This window comes from Balaenoptera borealis (genome assembly GCF_965194805.1).
Source record: "Balaenoptera borealis genome assembly, chromosome: 14".
NCBI lineage: Eukaryota > Metazoa > Chordata > Mammalia > Artiodactyla > Balaenopteridae > Balaenoptera > Balaenoptera borealis.
In genome coordinates this window covers 41,339,956-41,357,024 of record NC_138875.1, presented here as the reverse complement: position 1 = coordinate 41,357,024, position 17,069 = coordinate 41,339,956, and the positions used below count along the sequence as shown (strand labels likewise).

The following is a 17,069-nucleotide window of genomic DNA, read 5'->3' as shown; positions in this document are numbered from 1 at the left end:
ATTAAGATTAACAAACCAAGATATGGACATTTTGTTTACTGTTTTCTAGATTTTTCTTTCTGTTTTAAACATGGTATAATAGGTATAGATGGGGATAGGTATATAGAGAATAATATAGGCATAGAGAGAACATAAAAATGTTAATGGGCTGTTACTATGTGGACTCATGGGTGACTTTTGGGGTGATTTCTATTTCTAAACTTTTCCTATATTAGTTTATATATTAATAGTATATTATAGAATTATATATATTTTTAAAGAATTTAAAGAAACGAGATAGCTGGACACTGCTTTGTTCTATTCTCAGCACCTACTCATTACACTCCTTTGCCCAAAACCTCTAATAGTTTCCCATCTCATTCAAAGCAAAAGTCATAGTCCTCACCAATGGCTAACCAGGTCTTCCATGATCTGGCCCTACCCTCCACCCTTAACTCATTTCTCTGGCTTCATCCACTACTTTCCCCCTTTTCATTCTGCTCCAGCCACACCGGCCTCTTTGCTGTCTCTTGAACAAATCAGGCATTGCTCCTACATCAAGTTCTTCGCACTTGCTGTTCCCATGCCTAGAACATCTTTCCTCCAGAGTCTCGTGGACTTCCTTATACGCATTCGTATCTTTTCTCAAATTTCACTATCAGTGAAATCTTCCCTGGACAACCTATCTAAATTGCAATACTTTTCCTCCTTAATGTTTTGTGATCCTTTCTTTCCCAATATATTTTCTCCTTACCATTCATCACACTGAACAATACGCTTTCCTTTTTTTCCACTGCCGTTAAGTAGTTTCCAAAATCAATAGATGTAAACCCCCGAACACTCTTGGACCTGAGCAACTTCAAATCCACAGGTCTGAAAATTTTAAGAGGACTCCAGAGAACCTTGTTGGGGGGAGGCAGGGGAGTGGAGGCCATGGGGAGGGAGTCCAAGGGTCACATAGAGGGGATGCTTCAGGGAAACACCCCAAGAGCAATGGTTGGAGGCGGGTACAGCATAGACTCAGCAGTGTAATCCCGTCTGAGTCCCAAGTTAATGAATCTGTAGGAAGGACGGAAGAGAAATGCCAAAGACCTGATTGTGTGAAGTTTTTCATCTATAGACACTGCCAACACCAATGTTCAGTTATTGTTGGAATTTAAAGTATATGTGTGTGGTGTAGAGAGTAGAGTAACAAATGGCAGAGGTTGACAGAGGCCAAATCATGGAACGCCATGCTAATTTTATTAACCTATGTAGTGCATTAAGTCTAGAATTTAAAATTACAAAGGTTTTCTAAAAATTGATAAGAAAATACAAATAACCTATATTAATCAGGACAGAAATCCAATTTAATTATCTTAAACAAGAAAGGGACTTTATTGGCTCACAAAACGTTAAAGTCCAGAGGTAGGGCAGGCTTTAGGCACAGCTGGATCTAGGGCCTCCAGAAAATTGACATCAGAACTTAGTTCTCATTCCTTTCTGCTAGCCTCTGAGTTTCCCTTCAGACTCTTTCCACATGGTACAAATTTTCAGGCTTACACAGTCCTTAGTTCGTGAGATCTCTGTCGAGCGTTCTTTCCAAGAGTTCCAGCAGAAGTTCTGTTGAGGGCTTTCTTTAGCCTGGCTTGAGTTACATGCCCATTCTTTAATCACTGTGGCTAAGGAGCTGTGGGACTCAGGAGGGCCAGGGCTGGTTATGTACTCACCTAAGCCACAGGGAATGGGTTCCCCACAATAAATAAGGATTCTGTTATCACAAGATGGGGAAAGAGATGCTGAACAAAAACAACATATATCCACACATAACCCAACAGAAAAGCAGGTAAAGGATACAAACAATCCATGATAAAACTATAAATGGCCAATAAATATATGTAAATAACCTCAACCTCACCATTAACCAGGGAAATGCAAAATGATCCTTTTTTTTTGCCCATCAGATAAAAATTATCAAGTGTAGGTAAGGCTATATGGGGAAATGAGCACTTTCTATACAGTTGGTGAAAATAGAAAGTTATGAGGGCCTTTGGGAAGGCTAAGGTGGGTCTACCAGAGCACACCCTTGGTCCCAACAATCTACCTTATACTCCATTCTAAAGACATATTCACACACATGCACAAAGAGATATGAAAGAGATCTTTACTTCGGCAATGTAATAGCAAAAGAAAAAAATAAGGGAATAGTTAAATAATGGTATTTTCATAGTATTGAATACTATTCAACCATTAAAGAAATTTAAAGACCTCAGGATCTGTTTGAGACAAAAAAAAAAAAAAAAAAAGCAAGCTGCAGAATACATATATATGATCCTATTTATGTAAAAACAGCATTTATATGTGTATGTATATTCACATGAAAATTACGGAAAGGAGACCAGAAGAATGTATACTAAACTGTGGGCAGTGGAATGTGATAGGAAACGCTGCAGAAAAGCGTCTCTCTTCAGTCTTGTGTAAAAGTTAAGTACACTGAGATGGTAGTCATTTATACTTCCATAATTTTAAAAAAATGGGGAAACGCAATTCACAATAGGAAATGAAAATGGCCAATAAACATATGAAAAGATGTTCCTTCTTATTAACAAAGAAAAGAAAGATAAATTTTTGCCTATCAGAGTGGCAAAAATATTGAAGGATTCAGTGTTGGTGGGAGTGTAGGCAAAGAGGCACTCTGACTACTGATGAAGTTGTAAAGTGGTACAATCTTTTTGATGGTATTTCTCAAAATGTTAAATGTGCATGTTTTCTGACGCAATAATTCCACTTCTAGCTATTTATCCCACAGAAATACCCACACAGGCAGCAAAATATATACGGATGTTAACTCTACCTTTACCTATAATAAAGAATCAGAAATAACCAAATTACCTACCAATAGGGGTTGGCTAAATAAGTTACAGTGTATTGATGCAATGGATTAGTATGTAGCCATAAAAAAACAATGTCTACATCAAAGTGGGAGGGAGAGGAGGCAAGTTTCAGTGCAGTTCATGTAAAATAGGGATATGTACCTAGCACACTCATATGATCGCTGTGAGGATTAAGAGTTAATCCATGGTAAAGCACTTCCAACAGTGCCTGTATACAGTGACGTGTCAGCTATTAACACGTTTTTGCTTAATTATGTATATGTCTAAGCCTGGAAGAACAGCAAACCAAATAATTATTACTTCTGTGTTAAGACCATGAAAAGGAATGTCCTTTTTCATTTTACATTTTTGTACTGTAGAAAACTCAAACGAGCATGTTTTAATAGCTTCTACATTTGTTAACCATAAGATAAAAGCATAAAGTTTATCAATCAAGGTTTAATAGCCATCATTCATTGCACTGTGAAAAAATATACATCCCTGGAATTCACAGAACTAGATTTGAGTTTTAGCTCTAATTGCCCACATGCAAGTCTCACAATCTCTAAATCTTGCTTTCCTAGTCTACAAATCTAAGTGAGATAGGTGAAGTGTCTAATCCAATGTCTGGCATGCAGATTACTTCAGTACACAGAACTCTCCCTTGAACTTACACAAGTATTAGACATATTGCTAAATGATCAAGTGCCAACTGGATGTGAATGTGGGGAGTTCAACCTCCAAGAAAACCAAAAGATAATTTAGCAGTAATGAGCAAATAAATGCTCAGTGGCTATTGGACAGGCATCAGCAGTCTGCATGCCGTTAACAATGACTGCTCATTTGATAACCCAACAGATGCCACTGCTTGGCAACTGCCAGATCACCACTTCATCAGAGGCTGGGCACCCCCCTAGAATCGCCAATATGATTATCTGTGTTAACGTAAATGAATGTCTGGATGAAATCATAAATCACCAAATAGTTATTTAAAATCAATTTGTCTAGCGGGAACTTAGACTAACCAGAGATGGCGAGTACACAGGCCATCACTTCCTTTTCATGTGTATTGTCACACAGTTTTTTTGGGTCCAACCCATTTTCTCCCCAGAGCCTTGCCTTAGTTTCAGAATCCTTTCTAAACAACGTACAGGTATCGGAGATGGCAAGACAACCTCATATTTGCCAACTCAAATACTTTCTCTAAGCTCTCACATTATACCAAACATCTTTGGCATTTATGAAAAATGTACCACAGGGAAGCTTCTTTGTATATAGGAAAAATAAGATCTAAAAAAAACATGAAATTCTAGCCACCAAGAGGTTATTCCCTTCTTACCTACTCTGATAAAAGAATTCTGTCATCCCAGCAGTATTCCAAATATGCCACCTCAAAACCTACTTGGAAAGAAGCCAGTTATAAATAAATAAATCAATCAACCCAAGACCGTTTTATCTTAGAGTGGAGGAATTTATAGCTTTATTGGACATTGACTTGTTTCCTCTCAGCCACAAAGAGAAGACCCAAACAAAAGTCCCTACATATTCTTGTATAACTTAAAATACATTATATCATTACTACATATTTATACTTCAATAAATCTTAATCTATAAAGCACATTTCTTATAATTGTTATCAGAAAATCTATAAACAAGCTCCATTCTGCCGCACTTCTCCACCAGCTGGCCTCGCATTAGTATGCTTTTTAACAGGCTCATGCAAATCTCACCTTCCATTTTTTAATTTGATCCAAGTACCAGATGTAACCAAAACCTCTGGAACTATGAAATATTTTTATTCACATGGGTCATTTTCCACACAATTATGCCCACCATAAAAAAGCCTTTTCTCATATCTATATTTTAACTTTCAGAGTTTTCCACTAAACAGAACCACAGTACTTGGGATTCTCAGACAAGGAGTATATGATCCTACTACTACAATGTGTATTATTTTTATACATTAAAAAAATGTGTTAAGACTTAAAATGAAAAAAAAAAAAATAGTTCCACCAACTCTGACAGTTAATAAACTAGTTGTTATAACCTAGTTCTTTTTTTTTTTTAAATAGAACCCATTCAACTTAACATGTAAGTATAACCTCAATGCTACTAGAGATTGATTAGCTTTTTTTTTTTTTTATAAAAGACCCACAAACCTCCAAACTGTGATAGTTATCTCAGACTCACCTCTGAAGATTGCTGAAGAGCTGGCTAGCTCTTTGAGCTGAGTCTTCCTTTACCCAAATACAACACCCTGGTAAGACAACTATGGCTCTAGGAATCTCAGAGGTGGGGGAAGAGGCTAACTCACATGCAACAGCTTTGTACCAACCCCCAATGATTTACAGTGGAAGAAATACCTACCTAATTATGGCAGGGTTACAGTACCTAGCACAGTGCCTTGTCGGTAGAAAATTTAATAAATGCGTGGCTGCTCTGTTAGCCTGGTGTTCAATTCTTTTGTATCAAAAGAATAAAATCGCAAACCTGATACTTGTTGCCCACCTGTCAGGGATTTTTCTGTCCTTAACAAAAATGAAGGAAAAATAATAACGACTTAGATCTTCAAGTCTTTTGTTTTCTAAAAGCCAAGACAGACCATCACTCTTGTTTACATTTGCCCTTCAACACTGCCATTCACTACAAATCTTTCCCTAGTGTTATAATTTCTACCTTCATAGTTTTACAACTGTTTATTGTTTAGACTGTCCACTTTCTAATGATACATGAGAGGACATTATTTTCATTAGTGGGATGCTTCCCAATTACAGGTAAGATGAGCTATTTTTGAGTTTTCCTGCAGGCAGGAAACTAACTACACCTAGATAAAATCTTGATATACTTCAATTCTTGGATCAAAGTATTTGTCAATCTTCCCCAATCTAGGTGTCCCATTCACTTTTTGATGTTTCATCACCATCACTTCTTATTTGAGTTTTAAGGCTCATTTCACTTTGAGGTTTTTGGTCATCCTTTATCTTCTATTTTCTGAATGCATATTCAAATTAGGTAAAAGAAAACTGGTAAATTTTGAAAAATGGTTTCAGTTTTCAGATTTTACAATTCCTACATTGCTTTTCAATGTAGAAAGGAATGTATCCTTGTAAAGAACATTTCAATGATCAACACAAATAACATATCTGTCTAAGAAGGAAAGTTTTAACAGAGGGACAAAGAATCAGGTAGTTCATCATTTGGAAAAATAATAAGAATATAAACATCACATGGAAGATTTAGGCATTAACACCTGAATTAAGTTTAAAATTTCAGTTTCTAGGCAGGTATGACACCATTTCTTTCAAGATAAGATAATAATAGTGGGTGAAGATTTTCTACATTTCCCAGTGGATTTTCTAAGTCTATAGGAAAACTATTATGTATCATTTCATGTTTTTAATTTTGTCTTCATTTCAGAAGAAAAAGACCTGAGTGCTGATTTTTTTTTTTTCATTTCTTAAACTTTCACAACATTGAGAAGTTTCTCTGCATTGTGTCTTCGCTGATGTCTAAAAAGATTTGAGCTTTGACTATAGGATTTCCCACACTGAACGCATTCATAAGGTTTCTCCCCAGTATGGATTCTCTGATGATTAATAAGCCCAGAATTCTGGCTAAAGGCTTTTCCACATTCGAGACATTTGTAAGGTTTTTCTCCAGTATGGACTCTCTGGTGTTGCACAAGGATGGAACTCCTGCTGAATGCTTTCCCACACTCAACACATCCATAGGGTTTCTCCCCACTGTGGATTCTTTGATGAAGAATAAGGGCTGAGCCCTGACTGAAGTGTTTTCCACATTCATCGCATATATGTTGTTTCTTTCGGGAGGGATTTCTCTTTCTTTCAAACCTGCCCTTGGGGAAACAGGTTTCTCCATATTTAAAAATTTGAGGAACACCTATATTGAGAGTGCCAGGAACTTCATGAGATTCTACTGCTGAAGGAATCTCCTGCTTTGGAGCTAGCGCTCCATTTTCAGTCCTAGCATCATCATCTGAAATAAACAGAAAATGTAAATATCACTCATTTCCTATTCTGAGAGGAAAGAAACATGAAGAAAAATTTTTTTAAAAAATGAACTAAAAGTAAATAGCTTGCATCTATAAACAGCACTATGAAAACTGGTGATAAGGTTACCTACTCTCAAAAAAGAAAAAAAATGAAACGACTGATTATGAGGTTAATGAAGTGAGAGCATGGGAACATGAGAAATTAAAAGGTTGTATCCTAATAAAAGTGGTAACATAAGGGAGTGGGTTATACAATAGTAGTCAAAAACCAAAGGGCAGAAAAATGGCAGATTTTTTTAGAGAGTCTAAGTTTGTTAGAGACAGTCAAAGTGATACAGCTAGGTCTGGAGAAAAATAAAATAAAATTGGCCATAAGAAATCATTTTAATATTCTTTTGCTTTGAAAAAGGGAGAAATTATATCAAAATACAATGTGTAAATAACCACCAATCTGTCAGAAAGTGACTATTTCTAAAATGAGCAGGACAAGGCAGGTCACAACCAAGATCAGACTAAAAGGAGAATATAGGAGTCCTGACAAGAAGCTGAAGGTAAGCTGAGAGTATCCTGTGTTAACTTGGGACATGACACTTACAAATTCAATGCACCTTTAATAACTTAAAGTTTTCCTTTAAAAGCAGCCTCATGTATTTGGTATTTGTCATGGTATTTAGATGAGTTGTTACTTCCAGGCCTCAGTTAGATGTGTTCAGTGAAAGAACGGCCCAAATTACCAACATGAGGTACCATCACCCACCTGTAGGCAGGCAGTGATTATGAGCGAGTCTCCTTTAAGACCTTCCTGAAACTTCAAGCCTTAAAGAATAAACACAGTTACTAAAGGGTGAACAGCACTGCTCAAAAAAGTTGTAAACAGTGAGCAAGTCTGTATCAAATGATTAAGAAAGGGACAGTCAGAAAAGAACGCTGACAAAGAGACGCTGAAGAGTTAGAGGGGATCAGTGAGGTCTGGAGACTTGAAGAACAGAGAAGTGAGTGTGAAGGTGACAAATGGCACACAAAGAATTGAGCTCCCAAGTGTGGTAGAGACCGGACTGCTAAAATGAGGCTACTTAAAAAGAGGCGAGAATTATCCTAAAGTTCAGGCAGGGGAGAAGTTCCCAGGAAGATGCCACCTCCAACAACCAAAGACAGTGGTTCTCAAACTTTAAAAGAATGCCCCATAATTCAGAGGGGAAGCCTGCTCAGAGCTCATTACACTAGCATTACCTCTAACTACCTCAAGGAATGATTCCCAAAGCAGTCTCGAACAAAATTTCATTTTAATTCATATAAATATGAAAAAGAAAGGTAGCGGTTTTAGGAATATACGGGGTTGTATCAAAATAAGTAAGTATGTGGCTTTAACTGCCAAGATACTGGGAAAGAATAGCCTTAGTGAATTATGAGCTTTCTACTTAATTTTTCTGTACTTATATTTATCATAGCTAGTGGCCATATTTTTGCATAAATACTTAGAAAAGGTGAAAAAAAGAATTTTCTCTAAATACCATTTCTACAAAAGAAGCTTCTTAGGAAACAAAAATGACTTTAGGTAGGATGTTTGAAGAAAAAAAACACACAAAAAATGCTAAAAATTCAGAAAACGCTTCAGTAATAAACTATAAACAAAAAAACTAGATTTGAAGAGGTATCAGGTAAGCTTATTGTACCAGGAAGAGTAGGCAGGAGACTAAAAGGATGTGAAACAGATGGCAAATAAGCAATACTGCATGCGAAACAGAGGGACCTGGTCTACAGGTGGGTGCTGGCTCAGAGTAAGGCAAATGCCAGCCTGAAATGGATAGGCCTTCAAAGAAAGAAGTAAAAGAGAAGAAAAGGCTGATGATGTTAATGTCGAGGAATAAAGGACCTGAGGTTAGCAAACCAACTGTTATTAGAAAAGAATCGAAATCCTACAGTGTGTCTATGTCTAAGCAATCAAGTTAAGGTGATTACCACCCCCTCCCTCACAGTAAAAACAAGCAAAGAGTTCCGGACAAAAGGCCCACACCCTCTTTCACCCTCCTGCCCACATGGGGTCCTCACCACAGTGCCTTAGGGAATGGAGCTCCCAGGATGCCCACTTGAGCTGGTTTTCCACGGCATCGAGCTCAGAACTTGGTAATCCCTGAGCTTCTTCTTGAGATACCATCTCCTCTACTAACACTTCCCGTTTTCGTCGTCGAAGAGAAACCTGGAAATGATAGGGTTTGGTTCAGTTGAGAACGAACGTGATGAGAATCAAAACTAAACGCACACAAAAGAAACCATACAGAACATATGCTGCAGAGGCCTAGATGGCAAAGAAGCATAGATAATGGCCGGGGGGGGGGGGGGGGGCGGGGGAGCAACACAGAAACATAATTTTAACTTAGTTGAGTGGAATTAATTCAGCAGCTGCGCCTACTGCCATGCCAATGCTCCTGACCCAGGAACGTGACACATCAGGCTTACCGGCTGTCCAGGGTCATCCAGTTCACTCTCTAAATCCTCCAGCACCGTCACTGCCTCCTCTCCATTCTCTGGATGATGCTCTCGAACCCAAGTCTGTAGCTCCTTGGGTAGGATGGCAACAAACTGCTCCAGTACTACCAGCTCCAAGATTTGTTCTTTTGTGTGTGTCTCTGGCCTGAGCCATAGACGGCAAAGTTCCCGAAGCTGGCTCACAGCTTCACGGGGCCCAGGTGAATCCTGGTATCCAAACTGCCTGAATCGCTGCCGGAAAACCTCCGGGTCAGGGAGATGGTTCCAGGGGATACTTGACCCCTCTTCACCATCAGGATCCTCCTCCAATTTCACTCTCAGAATTTTTTCCTCTTCATCTGGAGTTGGGATGATAAGTATTGAATCCTCTTCCACTGACTGTGCAGACATCCTGATTTATAATACTTCAAGAAAAGACAATCAAGGTAGGATATAGGCCTCAGGGAAATACCCCGTTTTCTTCACAGGCACTCCTGAGGCACAAGAAATGAAAAATATATAAATGACCAAATATTCTAAGAATTTGGACACATACTGATTAAAGGAAATAAAAATGTATTCTTTTACTAGGTTAAAAATTCCAATCAATAACCTAAACCAGAAGTTGGCAAACTACAGCTCATGGCCAAATCTAGCCTGGTGCCCATTTTTGTACAATGCTTGTACTAAGAAGAGTTTTCACATTTTGACATGGTTGAAAGAAATCAAAAGAACACTCCATGACATGTGAAAATGATATGAAATTGTCTCCATAAATTTTATTTATTTGTTCACTCTACAATAGCAGAATTGAGTAGTTGCAATAGACACTATAGGGCATGAAAAACCTAGCATTTACTCTGGCCCTTTAGAGAAAAAGTTTGCCTATCTATGACCTACAAAACCTATTTCAACAATCAAAAGAATCCAAGTAAGCACCAGACCACTTCAGTGTTATTTAAATGCATCTGACCCTTGAACACATTATTTGCAATTCATAACTGGTGTTCCCTGACACACTTAGGTCACCTCAAAAGCAGGGACTGCTTTTTCATTATCTGCTTAAAAAATTTCTTTTGACAAATGTGTTTTAAGGGCTAAGAAATATTTTCAAAATGTTTAAGAACTCCCTAGAGTTATAATATACGTGACAAACACATTCACTTGCTCAGTAACAGATACATAATGTCGATCAAAATTAACCACTATGTGTTATAAAACTTAAGTATTAATCAGTCACCCACCGCACCGTAAGTACCTTTACATTTGTAATGACAGGCATTAATCACAGTAAAATTCTTCGAAGAAAAGGCACTCTCATAACACCGTAACTTCGTGCAGTGGTGCAGACTCTTGTCCTTACACTGGGTGACTCACAGGCTCCCTGGCTTCTACCTTCAGGGAAACCTTGTGCTATTTCTGATCCTTTCCTTAGTATTTGCACAGTCATGCCCATGCCATTGTTTACAATACCCATTAGGAATGAGCCATGCAGCTACTATTGAGTACCTATTCAGGACCCGGAATGTGAAAGCCAGTAATTTCCAAAAAACTTCCCGTAACCCCATGAGACTAGGAATCGGAAAAGATCTTATTAGGTAATATACATACAGGTGTAATTAAATACTCTGGAGTGTGGCGGCCTTACAAACACGTAGGTTTGGCCTACAGATTCGTTTGTTCCTATTCCAAGACCCTACCTTATCGACGGCTCAGTCTACAAAAAATAAATTTCTCTTCCTTTTACGTTCTCATACAGCACCCTGCCCGTGGGACGTGAGGAGGTGCAGGGAGAGCAGGCTCGCGGTCCCGACGGTGCGTGGGCGGGGAGCCCCGTTCCAAGTGACCTCCCCACTCACTCCTGCAGAGTGCCGCTGCGAACCCCGCCCCCACCCCAGCGATTCCAGCCCTTCTTCCCCGCACTCGCGGCGGCGGCTTTCGTTAGACCAACAGCCACCCTGCCACAGCAGCGTCGAAGCCACGGTACTTCCGCCCGCGGCCGGCTGAACTACAAGTCCCGGCAGGCCCCGCGCGAGGTCCGCCCACTCCCACCTCCGCCCGAAAAGAATCCCAGAACTCTCCGCGAGATGCCAGGGCCTCGAAATAGAACAAAACCGGCCGATGGGGGAGGGGAAGGCAAGGGTCGCGGAAGACACAAGAGGTGGAGGAGTCTCCGAAGGTGCTGAAAGCCCAATCTGGCTTTCCGTCTACCCCTCGCCGTCCCCCAACTGCCGGGCACGGAGATCGCGGCCTGCCCCCCCGCGCCTCCCGGGAAGCCGAGAAAGGTCCCCGCCAGGCTTCTCCGCTGACTCTTGCCAAAGCCGTCCGCAGCCCGTAGCCCAGAGTCCCCCTCACGCCCTTCCCCCCACTCTCGCGCAAACCTCGGGCTCGGGAACCGCAGCCGCTTCGCTGTGCACGGCGGACGCACAAACGCCACTCACAAGCGGTTTCCCAGCAGCCCCCGGCGCGGACTGCTTCCGGTCTGCGGGCCCCAGGAGGCGGGGGGAGGCGAAGCACCGCGTTACCATGGAGATGCGCTCCGGGCGGGGGGAAGGGCTGTCCGACGACAATGACTGCTTTGAGGCTACGCTTGGCCTGGCGCCTCTTTCCTCCGGATAGCCCAGCCTTCTGTGTTCCGCTTAAAAGACAAGGAAAAGAAAGAATTCTGCCACTAAGATAGTCTTACGGTTTCATAAGCCTTTTCACATGCATTATCTCATGTGATCCTCACAGTAATCCTCTGACAGAAGTAACAAAAGCTAATGTTTATGAATGCTAACTAAATCGTACCAGGCACTGTCACCATGCTTTACATGTATTGTAATTTAATTTTCACAACAACTCTAAGATGGTAAGAACTTTTATTATCCCCATTTCACAGCTGAGATAATCGCGGCACAAGTAAATAGGTTGCCGAGAGCTCATAACTAGTAAGTGGGAAGCAAGATTTAAAACCAAGGCATGACTCTAACCTTTGCTTCCCACTTGCTATGCTACAGAGCTTTAGTATGACCAATTTATGTGTCAGGGAAACAAAATGAGACTCTTAACCAAGAGCTTTGGCAATGATAGCACATTGAATTTGCGGAATGCGTGGTCACCTTCTGACTTCAGGCTTGACATTTTATACTACAAAACAGCTGCCAAAGTGACCGTTTAAAAACATAAATCAGATCATTTCATCCCCTATTTAAAGGCCTTCAGTGGATCCCTACTGCCTTAATTATGACATAAAACCTCCTGACATTTGTCTGTAAGGCCCCCTGTAATCTGTTCCTTGCCCCCAATCCCATCTCCACCCCACCCCACTCCCCAGCTCTTAGGCTCATTGTGGCCCAGGATCCTCAGCCTCCCTGACCACCTTTCCTCCCAGAAGCCTCCCCACTCTCAAGCACCGGGTAGAAGTGAGCCCACTTATTCATTTCTCTGTTTTTTGTTTTGTTTTGTTTTTCTCCATAAGTCCCCTAAGGGCAGGGACCTTGCCTGTCTTGTTGACCACAGTATCCCCACCTAGTAGTCCCAGGATGCTGACTGCCTGGTACATAGAGAACTCAATAAATATTTATTGAATAAATGAATGAAGCGTGGGCTGGTCAGATTGCTGCCTTTGCTAGGTCGCATGTCAGGCCTCAGAAACCACACAAAAGAGCCCTGTTGTTTAAGGTCTGTGTTAGAAGTGTAGGTCCAGCCTTCCAGAAGCATTCCAAGATCCTCAGGCTTCAGCTTTCTGCCTCTTTCAGGAAAGTGCCCTTTGCAAAGAGCCCTCAAGTCTCTGCTGGATTCGTGAATGAGAGAGCAAGTGAGTTAGAAGCTGATGGTATAGCACTGCTCTACTCTCTGACTAGAGCTTTGCCTCCCCAGAACCCCTGCGACTTCTGATGCCTCTTCTCTCTTTCTTCATTTAGGAGGTTTCTGAAATCCAGATTTTTTTCTCTCCTGCTTGCCTACTGCCACCAACCTACTTGGCTGCTCTTCCCAACCTTTCTCTCTTCTGTGACTCTAAAAGCTAGCTCAAGGCATTTTTGGTTTTTGTTTTGCTTTAAGAGTTCTTTTTTTTACACCTAATTAATGTTGGAAAACTAAAAAGATACACATCAAACAGAAATACTTGGGGAGATTAAAAATGTTGCAAAATTTTACAAAACCCTTTGCCTGGGATTCGTTCTATCATTCCTAATTCTGAGAGAATAAATGGAAACCACGATGAAGTTTTCCTCTCTAATTTACTCGTTTGAGGGCAGGGACTACCAATCCCGGTTTTGAAACACCATCCTTCTGAGCCCCACTATGTGAACTCTTTCCTGAATGGTGGCCCCTGTTGCTATTTTAAAGATCTAGTCAAGATAGAGCATCATGGACTTCCCTGATGGCGCAGTTGTTAAGAATCCGCCTGCCAATGCAGGGGACACGGGTTCAAGCCCTGGTCTGGGAAAATCCCACATGCCACAGAGCAACTGAGCCCGTGCACCACGACTACTGAGCCTGTGCTCTAGAGCCCTAGAGCCACAACTACTGAAGCTCGCGCGCCTAGAGCCTGTGCTCCACAAGAGAAGCCACCACTCTCCACAGCTAGAGAAAAGACCATGCGCAGCAATGAAGACCCAGTGCAGCCAAAAATAAATAAATTTACTTAAAACAAAAAAGACAGAGCATCATGATCCTCTGGGCAACCTGAGTGTAGGGAATAGCTCCGTGCCAGTGCCTGACGACCTTGCACATATCTACAGAGGCCACAGAAACGAGGCTTGTGCTGCAGCTGATCTGAGTCTTGGCAGAACACCTTGCGATCCTCCTGGAACATGAGAGGCTCATGAGGAGCTGCTATAGGCCGTTTGCCACTCAGCTCCCTGTCCTTCCAGGAGGCTGTCAGGGAAGTTTCTCCAGGCTTCCCAGGTTGTGATGAGGCTTTCTGCCTCACCAGCCTAGAGTACAGCTGCAGATTATATAAAGGTTTAGATATGCAGTGTGGCATTAGCCCCTCAGCAACAAGGAAGGGGTCCCACATCTCAGGTTGCAGTCACCCAACTCCTTTTGTTTTGGTGTCATCCTTTTGGTGTGTGAGACAAAAGCTCATGGGGAGCTGACACCTTTGGCTACTCTTGCTTTGTCTCTGTAAGTAATAATCTGTCTAAATCTAAAAACGGCTTGTTGTTTCTTTACCAGCCAAATCTTTTAACCTTGCCTTGAAAGCATCTCATCCATTAATTAATGGTAAAAATTAAAAGCAAATAAACAAACAAAAACAGACAGATGCTACCTGGCTGAGTTCCAGAGACCTAGAAATGATTAAAATGAAGTCATGATTCCCTCTTTTAACATTACCATCTTGTTCAGGAGATAGACATAGAAAACAAGTATTTACAAGACAATGTAGAAGTGCTACAGTAAAAGGGCTTAAGAATACCAGCAGGAAAAAAAAAAAAAGAATACCAGCAGGGGCACCTAAATGAATTAGTATGCTGAAGGGGAACGGAGGCACCCCGAGATGAAGGAAGTGAAGTAAGAAAAGTTTTCACACTGAACAAAAACACAGACCTTCAGATTTGGTGTTAACATATTTCATCCAAAAATTATCTTTTCTAGGATTTTCTCTAACAATTATTTTGGAGCTCTCATACCTTCTCCTCAGCTCAAAAGTATCTCCCTCTGGGCACTTAAAATACACTGGTTAAATATTCCATTTTAGCTAATAAATGCACTGCACCAGGAATCTTTTCATTGCAAGTGACTAAAAAGGTAACTGTGGCAGGCATTGTTAGCTTCCTACGTAAAGCACTCCCCCTTACTTCTAATACACCCCTCATTTTTTTGATTTTGGGGGCCAACACTGTGCCCAGCCCATAGGTAATAAGTTGTGATTGAGCTAAGCCATCCATGACTTCTCTGTTTCTCTTTGCCATGTATTCACTTTGCCTCCCTAACGGCTAGGAATGGCCAAATGATTCTGTTCTGGTCAATGAGATGTAAGGGGCAGTAGTTTGTGTATTTCAAGAAATTTATCTAACTCATGTAAGTTGTCAGATGTATTAGCATAAAGTTGTTCGTAATATTTCCTTAATATCCTGTCTACAGGACCAGTAGCAATGTCCCATTTTTCGTTCCTGAAATTGGCACTCTTGTTTCTTTTTCTTTATCAGTTTTTCTTGAAGTTTATCAATTTTATTAATCTTTCAAAGTAACAACTTTTGGGTTCATTTATTTGCTCTATTACTTTTGTTTTCTATTTCATGGAGTTCTGCTCCTTTTAAAAGAAATTAATATATGGTAAAATTAGTTCTGTTTTAGCAGATAGCTCTAGGAGTTTTAAAACATGTACAGACTGTAAAACTACCACCAAAATCATGATACAGGATAGTTCTATCATTCCACAAAACTCCCTCAAGATGTACTCACAACTTTCCTACTCCCTAACCCATGACAACCACTGATTTATAATCCATCATTGACTTTTACACAATGTAATACAAATGGAATCATAAAGTATTGAACCTTTTACATAACTTCCATTAAACGTACTACCTTTGAGATTCATCTATGTTGTTGCATGTCTCAATAGTGCATTTCATTTTATTGCTGAATAGTATTTTACTGTAGGTATCAGTTTGTTTATCCATTCATCCATTGAAGGACTTTTGGGTTGATTCCAGATTTGGGCGATTTTGAATAGATCTACTATAAATATTAATGGACATGCTTTTGTGTGACCATAAGTTTTTATCTCTCTAGAGTAAATATCTAGAAGTGGAATTGCTGGATCACATAGTATTATGGACTGAATATTTGTGCCCGCCTCCCAAACTCACACGTTGAAACCCTAACCCGCAGTGTGATGGTATTTGAAGATGGGCCCTTTGGGAGGTAATTAGGTTAGATATGGTCATGAGAGTGGGGCCTCCATGATGGGATTAGTTCCCTTATAAAAAGAGACGTAGAGAGCTTGCTTCCTCTCTCTCTCCACCTTGTGAAGACAAGGCAAGAAGATGGCCATCTGCAAGACAGGAAGAGAGCCCTCACCTGGGAACCAAATCAGCTGGCACCTTGACCTTGGATTTCCCAACCTCCAGAACTGTAAGAACTAAATTCCTGTTATTTAAGTCACCCAGTTTATAGTATTTTGTTATAGCAGCTGGAGGTGACTAATATATATGATTTTTGCTTTTTTTAGTTTGAATAAATTGAATTTTAAAAAGTGAAAAAAAGAAATATTGAGCCAAAATCAATATTTGGTACATAGAGTATGAATCTGGAAAAGCACTATTAAAAATTATATCTATCTCTATATTATTTTAATAGTGTGTTTCACAGAGAAAAATGTTTAATTTCGATGAACTCCAGTTTATCCATTTTTAAATTTTATGGCTAGTCCTTTTGGTGTCATAGCTAAGAATTCCTAACACCAGGACCTGAAGATTCTCTCATGTTTTCTTCTAAAAGTTTTATATTTTTACATTTAATATTAGATGTATGATTTATATTACACTAATTTTTATATAAGGTATGAATTATAGGTTGAGAGTTTGTGTATATGTGTGTTTCCATATAGATGTCCAATTGTTCTATTTGATAAAAAGTTTGTTTTGTTTTTATTGCATTGCATTTCCATCTGTTTTTTTTTTTTTTTAATTTATTTTTGGTTGCATTGGGTTTTCGTTGCTGTGCACAGGCTTTCACTAGTTGCGGCGAGCAGGGGCTACTCTTCATTGTGGTGCACAGGCTTCTCATTGTGGTGGCTTCTCTTGTTGTGGAGCACGGGCTCTAGG

At 40.2% G+C, this 17,069-nt stretch overlaps 1 protein-coding gene across 4 annotated transcripts; it reads right to left on the bottom strand.

The window, feature by feature from the left end:
• Nucleotides 1-1,306: 1,306 nt before the first annotated feature.
• ZNF24 (zinc finger protein 24) lies at nt 1,307-11,825 on the bottom strand. 4 transcript variants are annotated; one of them, XM_082354393.1, is made up of 5 exons: nt 11,691-11,825; nt 9,301-9,803; nt 8,893-9,040; nt 7,601-7,659; nt 6,656-6,827 (listed from the first exon to the last, which is right to left on the bottom strand). In XM_082354393.1, exons 2-5 carry the CDS (start codon nt 9,718-9,720, stop codon nt 6,795-6,797), a joined length of 660 nt encoding a protein of 219 aa, XP_082210519.1. In that variant the 5' UTR covers nt 9,721-9,803; nt 11,691-11,825; the 3' UTR covers nt 6,656-6,794. The 4 variants fall into 4 exon arrangements, with proteins under 4 accessions (XP_082210516.1, XP_082210517.1, XP_082210518.1 ...); XM_082354390.1 differs by lacking the exon at nt 7,601-7,659 and having other exon boundaries at nt 1,307-6,827; XM_082354391.1 differs by lacking the exons at nt 7,601-7,659; nt 11,691-11,825 and adding an exon at nt 11,010-11,293 and having other exon boundaries at nt 1,307-6,827.
• Nucleotides 11,826-17,069: the final 5,244 nt, after the last annotated feature.

What these genes read in the sequence shown, in the direction of transcription:
- ZNF24 (XM_082354390.1), bottom strand. Translation starts at nt 9,720, where the DNA reads ATGTCTGCACAGTCAGTGGAAGAGGATTCAATACTTATCATCCCAACT. An exon ending in TGGATGACCCTGGACAGCCG is followed by an intron (nt 9,041 to 9,300) that starts GTAAGCCTGATG and finishes TATCATTTCCAG; the next exon opens with GTTTCTCTTCGACGACGAAA. An exon ending in CCATTCCCTAAGGCACTGTG is followed by an intron (nt 6,828 to 8,892) that starts GTGAGGACCCCA and finishes TGTTTATTTCAG; the next exon opens with ATGATGATGCTAGGACTGAA.